This window comes from Onychostoma macrolepis, chromosome 04 (genome assembly GCF_012432095.1).
Source record: "Onychostoma macrolepis isolate SWU-2019 chromosome 04, ASM1243209v1, whole genome shotgun sequence".
NCBI classification, from domain to species: domain Eukaryota; kingdom Metazoa; phylum Chordata; class Actinopteri; order Cypriniformes; family Cyprinidae; genus Onychostoma; species Onychostoma macrolepis.
This window is the reverse complement of record NC_081158.1, coordinates 20757865-20769871: the sequence shown is the minus strand read 5'-3', so window position 1 is coordinate 20769871 and position 12007 is coordinate 20757865. Positions and strand designations below refer to the sequence as shown.

Below are 12007 nucleotides of genomic sequence, written 5' to 3'. Positions count from 1 at the left end.
GATCTCACGAGTCTCTGTAAGATCTCGTGTCACTGTGAAGTCGTTCCTACAATCAACAAGTGCGTGTTCTTGAAAATCTGTTGAAATTGTCTGTCTGTGGTTTCCCATGGTTTTTAAAATCAGTTAAGATTTGAAAATCGTCTAGTGTGTCCCAGGCCTTAGCCGGTCTCCCAGCCTGTCAGGTTGGTCTATTGGCTGGATTTAGAGGGGTTTTGGAGACTTTTCAGTTTTCAGCTGCTCAGCTGGCCGTCCGGCTAAACTAGGTAAACACCAGCCTGGCCAGGTTGTGAGACCATTTTAAAACAGCTAAAACCAACTTAAACCAGTTAAGACCAGAAAACCAGCTTGTTTAAGTTGATTTGTTTTGTCTTTTCAGTATAGGGATGCACACAACAATTGTATAAATTGTTTTTTTCAAGTTGCGATGAAGTGGAAGTGTGACTGATCTTTTCTTTTGTATTTGTATTGTACTGTACATCCAAGTATGATGGATTATATAAAAAGAAAAAAATGAAGGACGGGGACTGTTATATTTGCATTGGCTGTTGATTTGATTTTAAGATGTGGGTGTTACGCGTAAAAATCGAGGTAGATGAACGTGAGTTTGCAGGGTCGGGGTTAAGAGGACTAAATGATTGGAGAAGTGCTCCATATGTAGAATTCTGATTAAAAAAAATAAATAAATAGAAAATTAAACACAGTACATCATTCACAATAGGATCTATAACTTAGATAGGGTGAATTCTTATTTCATGTCGACTTTAAAGGGTTACTCCACCCCAAAATGAAAATTTTCTCATTAATCACTTACCTCCATGTCGTTCCAAACCCGTAAAAGCTTTGTTCGTCTTCGGAACACAATTTAAGATATTTTGGATGAAAACCAGGAGTCTTGTGACTGTCCCATTGACTGCCAAGTAAATTGTGTTCCAAAGACAAACAAAGCTTTTACAGGTTTGGAACGACATGGGGGTAAGTGATTAATGACAAAATTTTCATTTTGGGGTGAAGTAACCCTTTAAATGGTAAAATACAATGAAACACTACTGAGAACTCTGTTAGGTCTCATGAGCTTTGAAAGAGAAATAAAACTTTACTCTGGGGACTCTTTTACACTCCCCACTATAATTCATTATGAGGATTTGAATTTCAATGTGGCTGACAGCAGATCAGGTTTTGTATTCACAATATTCACAGTGCAGTCTTCAAGAATTCATTTACATGATTATTAATTACTTTATAGCTATATGAACCCATTAGCTTGATAAGGACGGACAAGTGAATATAAATTAATTTTGGTATATGTATACTGCATCAGACAAAAACCTGGTAGTTTTTAAACAAAAATCAATCTTTTAAATTAAAAATAAAATGGTATAATGCTATAATAATTTCAAAGGTAGAGAGGAAAGGCTGATAAATACATAGTGTGAAACACAATCTAATACCTACAACGGACAAAGAAACCTCAACACTGCAAATCAAGTGCAGCGAGACGCTGTTTGTCTAGAGGAGTGACCAGATCTCTGCAGAGAACTCAGTGTTGTCTTTCAAGTGAGACTAAAACTCATATCTCTCAGCACTGTGGAGGTTTCCTATTCTAGACAGGATTTAATAACAAGGACATCAATCTCCGTGGCAAGATTGTGGCAAGCATACACATCGCCAGCCCACAATTCAATATCGAGGACTGAGTCCATAGCAAATGATTTTTCTATGTTGAAGACACATTTGAGGGTGTGACTGGCCATTGTGTGCATAATATTTGAATGAGTATTTCCCTGCTTTCATATAATCTTCTCTGTCTATATAGTGCAATATCATTTGCACATGCAACCTAACTGCACAGAGTTGTGGGTATCATGGGTAAATATCACAGTAATAATAATGCTAACAGTAATAATAATGCATTCAACTCGGAAAGTTGGAAATTCCAATGTCTTAGTCCAGCAGTTTCCAACCTCAATCTGCAACTCTGATCCACTGATATGCAGGTGTATAACATCACAAGAACGTGGTGGCACATAGAGATTCACAGTTAATACTATCAATGAGTCAACGTTCCCACTTTACAGTACATGCATATAAAGCCTGTTTAGCAAATTTGCATAGACAGCTGCGTAAAACAAGCTAAATGAACCTCTCTTCTAATCTCCATACACCTGCAAATGTTAGCATTGCACAGCATCGTTTATGGGTGCAGTATGACAGGAGACATCCTTACTGACAACTGAACACCTGCAAAGCTAATAGGAGCCAAAATTTTCTTCTTTATATGTCATTTTGTGACTTTAAATGGAACTCAGTGTAACATGGAAGAAAAAAAAAATAGCTGTACCAAACAAGAAAGTCTGAAGTTTGTAGAAACATGTTTATCTAGGATTATACTGTATATAGAATAATTTGGTTTTAAGTTAGCATGAAATGGCAATTGGCACTTTACCACTGTAATTTGGCATATTTCCAAGTGAAACAATTTAGAGCCGGACTTTACTTTATGAGGAATTGATTGAAACGCGTCTTCCATACCATGTTCTAACTACAAGTTGTGAAGAAACAGAAGTAGCGACATTGTTTATTTTTGTATTGTGACTTACATCTGAGTGTAATCAAAAAATAAAAAAGTAGATCAGATTCTAGCAGTCGGTTGTTGTATGGTTTAAGGACCTTTGAAGTAACTGAAATCATTTGATATGGAACTGTAATGCGAACTTTAGCCATCCCTTTCCTGAAAAACAATTAAACACACATGTTCATCAACCAATCAGATTCAAGCATTCAACAACCCTGCGGTATAAGTGCTCAAAAAAGGACAGTTGTTTCAGAGGCAGAGCAAATTACTTTTTGCACAATAAGACCATGAACATGTACTGTTTTTCATTTCATGTTGACTATAAGCAGTTTTTCTAATATTCAATTTGTCATCCATTAATATTCATTTTTGGTTTCTAAAGCTACGAGCTTCAACACTGACATCACGGTCACCCAAGACACGTCTACACTATGTTTCACACAGTTCTAACAGAACTGTTTTCCTGAGGATTGCATTGTCTTCACCAATTTACATGCCAGAATGAATTGCCTGAGAGAGTGCTAACCATCTGCCGCTTTCCAGATTCAGACGGCCATCCTTTACGGGTCAGGCAAGCCTGAGGAAAACGCTGGTCTCCGGACAGCATGCCTGCCAAAACAGCAGGAGCTAAAGCAGTACCCTTCTCTGGTGTCCGGCTCATATCCCAGTACCTCACTTTATCAAACCCTGTGAATTATCAGTAATTGGCCCAACTGTGACATTCCCGACTGCAAAGGGCACATAAATCACCTTGCAGTATAATAGCTCAGACGGCAAGCTATGCAAGTCCAGCACAAATGACCTCACAGAGCGTTTGTCCCCTGATGTCTGACTGATACCACTGTCTGTCTTTCTAGACTCTCTTTTTCATACACACAATTACTGGTGACACAGACGGTCTTGTTCGGATAAAAATAGTCTTAGATATGATCCCTTGATCTCATTCTCAGGCTGGTCCGGGCTTTTATCTTCGAATGGACAGACTAAAGTGGACAGAAAATGTTCAGAAACGCTTTTGCCTAGAGGAAAGATTATATCACTGCTATTTTATGCAATATAATTCAATGGTACATTATACAAGTTATATAACCATCCTATAGTTGGCAATAGTCTTCAAAGCTTTTGTACCAGTGAATAGCTTTCATGACTGTCCAGATGTTGTTTCGGGTCAATATTCTCTGAAAAGAAATTTGTTCAAATTCAAGGAGGAACCCTTAATGTTTAATTTAGCAAAGTACTCAGATGAATTTTGTCTTTCTGAATAGAAAAAGAGGACTTCAAAAAAACTAAAATCAATATGATATGAGTCTTCCAAGATCTTGAAAACAAATAAATTCATTTTGTGCAAGGTTAATATGTCAGTGGTATGACGCAAGGATGGAACATGACCAAAAAACAGCCCAGTGTTAGCCTAATAAAAAAATCACCTTCTGTGTTATCTAGTTCAAAAATAATGCTTTTACATTGCAGAGGAAAATCTATTAAATGGAACAATTGTTTGAGAGGAATATATCAAGCAATGCTAATCACAGAGAACCATGTTTGCATCCCACATAATTATATTGACATTTTCAATAGACTAGGAATTGGAGGCACATTTGATCGCATTTATATTTGTGATTTTACTGATTTGATTAACTTCACTTATAAGGTACACCAGTATTAGCATAACATGAGGGCTTTGTCCAAGAAGACTCAATGTTTTAGGAGTGCCGTCTGCATTTAAACACAGCAATGTTTCCTCCAAATCATCGTTCCATGTGTGTATGGAATACAGGAACTCCTGAAATGTTTATTCTCCCGTATGGGTTTTCTGAAGACCGCAAGGTCAGAAAAAACTACGGAAGAGGTAAGCTGCATGAAAAATTGCATACTGTCTGAGTAGGTACTACTTTTGTTAAAGAACCTGCTTTGCAACCATTAAAAAAGTATGTTCTATAGGGTATGAATGTGTATAGTAAGAATGCAAACCAGACGTACTACATCCGCCATGTTGGCATTGTCATTTGACTGTTTTAGTAGCGTAACTTTACTTCCATTCATAACTCCTCTCCCGTGGCTTCACGGGGTAAAGTGTCCATCAAATGCACACTCCAAAATCTTGGCGGAAGTAGTAGGTCATCCAGGTGCTTTTCACCTACTGTTGTTGAAATATATGAACTTGGACCATACTTTTACCATACTGTTTTTCACATACTATCCAATTTTTTCCTGATTAACCGATGAATGCCGCCATAATGGACTCTAACTTCCTTTTGGTTGCTCTCATATTCCTGTCTCCATAGAAATCCATGTTAAAATGGGGTAAAAAGGTCAACTAAATATAAAAATGTTAAGCTGTGCTGTTGTTGGCTACCACAGTAACAGCTTTTTAAAACCATTTTCATAGGTTTAACTTTATAGTATTGGCTCGGAAAATACGTTAATTTGACTAGAAACACCAGAGACCGGAAATGTAAAGCATCGTTCCAGTCGAGCGAGACTTCCACGTTCAGGAAAAAGGTTGATATAGTCGGGAACAGGCATATTAGGATGCAGCAGTATTTTAAAAATTCATCAATACTTTTTTTTATCAATTTTATAAGCTTTTGCTTTATATCTAAACAGTTGATCCACCAGGAAAATTTGTGGAGCTCCTAATATGACCCTTCCGTCCTTGGAGTGAACAAGCCAGAGCAGCACCCTGGTCGGTCAGTAGTCATCTTCAGGCTTTACAACACCAAAATCCCTATATTCCCTGATTTCAATCTCTCCTTCTGAGTAAGTCTAGTACAGTTCTGTTTTCCAAACGCAAGCATCTATAATTTAGGATAGAGTTTCTTATGGGACTGTGAGTCTGTGCTGTACACATGTTGAGAAAGTATCTTATTGATTTTAGTTTGCTAGATTAGCATTTCTATACTGTACATAAGTGACACCTCCACATGTCCTGGATTACACAATGAACACTCTCACAGCTAGCGGTTCTTATCTTTGAGCATCTGTTATTTAAATACAATTGCAGGAAAATCTCACAACGTTCAGTTAACCGGCCGCACCCAAAATGAAGGGACACACAAGGTTATTTTGTCTGTGATCAAATTATAGCTACAATTCAAGCTCCTCACTATGCCTGTATAACCTCAAGCATAGCAGGCTTATTGCAAGAGATGTTGAATAACGTGAGGCCTGTGGTGTTTTGGATTTCTGCTGTCATAAATCTGTCTGTTTAAATGTGCTATCATTAAGCATAACAATTACTTTGGGTTTCTGGCAATGCTCAAAATATGTCACCAAAATAAATCTGTTTCCACTTAAATTTAATTGCTTCTGGAGGTTTTGTTTAAATAATATAAATGAATAAGAACTACCGAGCACCCTTTGTAGTTTCTCCAGTATGGTTTTCTAGTGTAAAATGCAGGTGCTTGTTTTCAAAAGTGTGCTCCCCCCCCCGGGCCGTCAGGTAAAATGTTTTGGGTATTGGGTAGCTAAACCCCCATGGACCCAGCAGTGTTAAGATGTGTTTACTGGGCCCTGCTTTGCCTATATGAAATCTACACGAAAATACAAATCATAACAACACATTTTAAATGCAATACAACAATGCAATGGATTCCTGTTAGCTCTAATTATATGATCTATTACATTGGACAATGTACAGTGCAAACAAATCAAACCATATTGAGCGACGTGACAAACCTACAACAATCTTATTAATGTTCTACATGGATAAATTAGTTGTCAAAGTCATGGTTGTATTGCTTGTGGTTCAAACAGTATCTTTAATTATAATAAGCCTAGTTTTTAGTCACAGGGAAGAGAGACTAATTTTCATGAACTGCTGGTGTGGTGTCCTATTTCACGTTTATGTAAGCAAGTTAGATTCGGTTCATAAATATTTGTATTATTTTTGTTTTAAATAACCGTTTACATGTACATTAAACTAATTCACTTGTTTCTCTTGGATTAAAAAGTTGCAATTTTCAACAAAACTTCTGTTCTGTACGTGTTGATAAAACTGTCATACAATCGATTCATAAGCAGTATGTTTGATTTGTTACATTTTGGCTTCTAAATTCTAAATGCTCTCACTATCAGTGGTTCTCGGTTCAAAGAGTCAAGGAGATATTTCGAGAACCGCTGGGATCGAATCGCGAACGAATCGTTCAGACAGTGTTTGTGAGTCGGTTCAATTGATTCGTTGTAAAGATCCGACTCGAAACAACAATTCGTTCACCAATCGGACATCGCTACTAGTTTTGAAGCAATATAGCCTCCAGTTTCCACATATCCACAGCGCGTCGTGCGCACATGCCAGAGGTGTCTCATTTCTCTAAAAATATCTCTCCATCGCTTTGCTTGGGGGACGCTTTAATGGTTTGAGTTTCCTCAGGCTACTATTTGACCTGCTATATAACCGTACAGAAATGAAACGCAATTCATTTGTTGGCTATTTAAACGCATATCGGCCCATATTATTGTTGCACTCAGGCTGCTCTGACAGGTCATATAATAAACAAAGACACGACAAGGTTACAACCATAAGGCAAGCTTTTATCCACATGACATTTCTTCTTTCAGCTGTAATGTAGGACGCGTCGCGCGTGCAGTAGATTATTCAAGCGCTTCGTTGTAATCTAATCAGGTTTTATTTTATTGAAGTAGCCTATATAAACAACTCAGTCTCGAATTCAGTTTCGCACGCGGAGAAGTTCTGTAAAGTGAAATAAGGACAAAATAAAGAAAACACACAGCGCTGCTTTGAGCATCAGCAAAGTGCATGTATGAAACGAGTGCCTAAAGTGCTTTATTAAAATAAACCGAATACACAATGAACATCACACGCACACTAATGGATCCTGAAGCATAGAGCTTGTTCTGTGCATCACCGTCACCATCACCATCATATAGCAACCTGACGGACACAAGCCGAACCGAGAAGGCAACATCACCAAAACATCAACAGCCCGTGAGCCAAGTCCAACAATGCAAAAAAAAAAAAAAAACCGACAAACGAATTGCGAATGCACGAGCTTCGCTTCAGCAGCGAGGACTGAATGAAGGTGCGTTTGGCAGTACTCACCTCGCTCCAGGGTGAGCGGTTGGACTGTCACTGTCGCCATGACTGTGCTGTGTTATTATCAGAGAGAGAGAGAGAGAGAGACTGGAGCTGCGGCATCAGCGCGCACTGTAGCGGCGGAGAGAGCGAGCGCGGATTGGAGCCTGTGCGGATGATGGGAGTGGCTGGGAGGGGAACGGGATTATTTACCACTCGCTGCTGGTGTAGCGGACGATTTTGAATGGGATAAATCAGATGGAGATGCGGTGTCTGCACGCTGCGTTTAGAATTGAGTTGTAAATTTGCTTAAGCTTGTTGAACGTGGATACATAAGACGTTTAAAATGTAAAGTTTTAATGCTTGGAGAGCATTTATTAAATCAGATATTTAAAATTGAAATTTCTAATGGTTGTTCAGACACCTTCAACAGTCTCACATTTATTCGCTACAGTTTAGAAAATGGTAATAAAATTTGGCAAGATTTCTCAGAACAAATTCATCTTGAAATGTCAGATAAAGGTATGTAATGAATTTGGTTGAACCACTTTAGGTCAAACAGTTAGCAATGCGTAATTTGGTTCAGTCTGTGGTGTGAAAAGGTCACATTAGCAATTTAAGAAAAACACTTAAGCAAAGCATGGTCAAGTCAAAGTGTCTGAATAATTTCTGGTCCCAAATCTTTTATCGGTTTTAATGGTAGTCCACTGTATTAAGAATGTTTGGGTAGCCTATAATATGTCACAGTTTACGTTATTTTGCTATTCTCACACATAAATGAACTATAGTGGCCTGCACCCCTAAAAAAATGATATCTAGTGTCTGAATAATTTTTGGTTTGACTGTAATTCGAATGTTTAAAATGTACATTTCATTTAGAATATGAACAAATGGGGATGAACGTTTAAAATTCTAATGCTCATTAAACTTGGGATAAATCAGACTATCAGACTAAACTTTGTTGAATGTGGAATAAGTTATTTAAAATTTTAAGTTTCTGGAAGTAATGTTTAAATAAAGAGTTTAATTAGAATTTAAAAATTCTATTGATTGACAAGTAAACCAGATAGTTCAAATTTAAATTTGAAATGCTTATTGAACCAGAAATAAATCCAATGTTTAAAATCTACCTAAAATTTAGTCTTGTTAAATGTGCCGTGTATCAGACCTTCTACATTTCTGACGCTGTTTAACTTGGATAAATAAAACCTTCAAAATAAAAAGTTGTAACTCTTGTCGAATGGATCATTGGTTAAATTGGACATTTAAAATATATTTGAATGGTTGTTGAACAATACTTATTAATACAATTAATAAATCTAATTCATTATGTAAAAAGTAATATGGTGAAGCAGTTTAAATTCAAATGTTAATTTCAATTTAATTCAATTTCAGTTTGTCTGCTTGTATCTGTTTTATGTTCATGGGTGTTCGTAGGTGCAGGATATGCATTTACAATGTCATATTTATTAATTTTATCAAATTTCAAACATTTTTACTGCTACCAACCTCAAATATTAAATAAGAATTATATGCTTTGAATGGAACAACAAGTATGCTGTATGAACTCAAACAGCAGCAGTATAGCGATTAGAATCATCCTGATGAGTGTTTACATTAATCTTCATGAATATACTCAAGATCTCTGAACCCCTGCATCTCAGTGCACAGGGTTAAACGCAAGACTTAAATTATGCAGAGGCAAATCCCATGCACAACCTATGACCTTCACAGTGAACTGACAGCAGCAGCTAAAGCACTAGACAGTGTGGCACCTAACACTAATTTGCTCCCTGTAGTATGAATGCAAGGCCTGTTTCATATTGTTTGGTGTCTGCTGTTCAACTTCACAGTGAAAGTAATTACGAGCACTAGACAAGTCTTTGGCAGCTTTTCTCCAGTTTATTACATGCTTTCATAATTGTGAACTTTGCTCATTATTTAGGACTTTAACAGCCAACTGGAGAGAGGTGTACTATAACGTTTTTCATAGATTGATTCATGAGTAGATAACACTTCGCTCATGAGTAAACTGAAGACGGAATTTAAAATTTCAGGTGAACTATTTCTTTAAGAAAATTCAGATGCTTCAAAGTTGCAGTTTGCAAGCTGGTTTCAGAAATAACAACACTGATGGATTGCTCTGTCAGTCCTCCAGCTGCAGACAGATGTGCAGTGGTAGTAACTAATGGGATGGATGGAGGGCTTAAAGCCAGAGAGAAAGAGGCCACAGGGAGATTATGCTCTCGTGGCCATATGGGACACAGCCTCTGGAAAACATTCTGCTGGAAAAAAGTCAGATGAACAGAGTGCAATGGGAAGCTTTCCCGATGAGAATGAATTGATTTCTGAATGGATGCGCAGATTTGAGAGCAAACTGACTGGGATGTTTGAGAGCAAACAGGAGGAGTGAAGTAGAAAGATGAGACTATTTTAAGGTTATGTGAATGTGTATACTGTAGCTCACATGAGAATAACAACTCTGATTCATATTTCTCTGAAATGTGTTATTTTAGGCCTGTATGTAGGTCAGGGTTGAGCAAATTACAGAATTGAAAAATTAGCTGTTAGAATTAGATTCAAATTAGACACGTCCAACAGAATGTTTATCAACTGGAATGATGGGATGAGGAATTTGCTTAATTCCAGGAAATTTAGCATAGTCACAAATCATAAACATTATTCCCTGATATGCACAATGCATTTCCTAGTTGATATATTTCTATAATACACACACACACACACACACACACACACACATATATATACTATATAGTATATATGTGTGTGTGTGTGTGTATTATTCAAATAGTAGTGTATATACACACGCACACACACACACACACACACACACACACACATATATATGTGTGTGTGTGTGTGTGTGTGTGTGCATGTATATACACTAGTTACTACTTACAGTTTTGAACAGTAAGATTTTCAATGTTTTTAAAGAATTCTCTTCTGCTCACCAACTACTTTCTATTTGAATGTATTTTAAAATGTAATTTATTCCTGTGATCAAAGCATCATTATTTCAGCATCATTATTTCAGTCTTTTGGTTTCACATGATCCTTCAGAAATCATTCTAATATGCTGATTTGCTGTTCAAGAAACATTTATCAAGAAATCACAGGAATAAATTTTATAATATAAAAATATATACAATTTTTTCAAAATTTTACTGTTTTGCTGTACTTTCGATCAAATAAATGCAGACTTGGTGAGCAGAAGAGAATTATTTAAAAACAGTAAAACCTTACTTTTCAAAACTTTTGACTGATATAGACAGATAGATAGATAGATAGATAGATAGATAGATAGATAGATAGATAGATAGATAGATAGATAGATAGATAGATAGACAGATAGATAGATAGATAGATAGACAGATTATAGATAGATAGAGAGATAGACAGACAGACAGACAGACAGACAGACAGACAGATAGATAGATAGATAGATAGATAGATAGATAGATAGATAGATAGATAGATAGATAGATAGTCAGATTATAGATAGACAGATTATAGATAGATAGAGATAGACAGACAGACAGACAGACAGACAGACAGATAGATAGATAGATAGATAGATAGATAGATAGATAGATAGATAGATAGATAGATAGATAGATAGATAGATAGATAGATAGATAGATAGATAGATAGATAGTCAGATTATAGATAGATAGACAGACAGACAGACAGACAGACAGACAGATAGATAGATAGATAGATAGATAGTCAGATTATAGATAGATAGATAGATAGATAGATGATAGATAGATAGATAGATAGATAGATAGATAGATAGATAGATAGATAGTCAGATAGACAGATAGATATATAGATAGATAGACAGACAGACAGATAGATAGATAGATAGATAGATAGATAGATGATAGATAGATAGATAGATAGATAGATAGATAGCCAGATAGACAGACAGACAGATAGATAGATAGATAGATAGATAGATAGATAGATAGATAGATAGACAGACAGATAGATAGATAGATAGATAGATAGATAGATAGATAGATAGATAGATAGATATAGATAGATAGATAGATAGATAGTCAGATTATAGATAGATAGACAGACAGACAGACAGACAGACAGATAGATAGACAGACAGACAGACAGACAGACAGACAGATAGATAGATAGATAGATAGATAGATAGATAGATAGATAGATAGATAGATAGATAGATAGATAGATAGATAGATAGATAGATAGTCAGATTATAGATAGATAGACAGACAGACAGACAGACAGACAGACAGATAGATAGATAGATAGATAGATAGATAGTCAGATTATAGATAGACAGACAGACAGATAGATAGATAGATAGATAGATAGATAGATAGATAGATAGATAGATAGATAGA

General features: G+C 36.3%; 2 protein-coding genes across 3 annotated transcripts in view; one reads left to right on the top strand and one right to left on the bottom strand.

Annotated features, from left to right (window-relative positions):
- lin7a (lin-7 homolog A (C. elegans)) overlaps positions 1-7755 on the bottom strand; it is a 48415-nt gene extending 40660 nt beyond the window's left edge. For both annotated transcript variants that reach the window (XM_058773053.1, XM_058773052.1), the window contains exon 1: positions 7635-7755. In XM_058773053.1, the coding sequence (XP_058629036.1) occupies positions 7635-7674 (40 nt within the window). In that variant the 5' untranslated portion in view covers positions 7675-7755. The remainder of the gene's footprint in view (positions 1-7634) is intronic.
- The window catches only part of acss3 (acyl-CoA synthetase short chain family member 3), a 108132-nt gene that overhangs the window by 48539 nt on the left and 47586 nt on the right, over positions 1-12007 (top strand). The gene's annotated exons all lie outside the window — the stretch shown is intronic.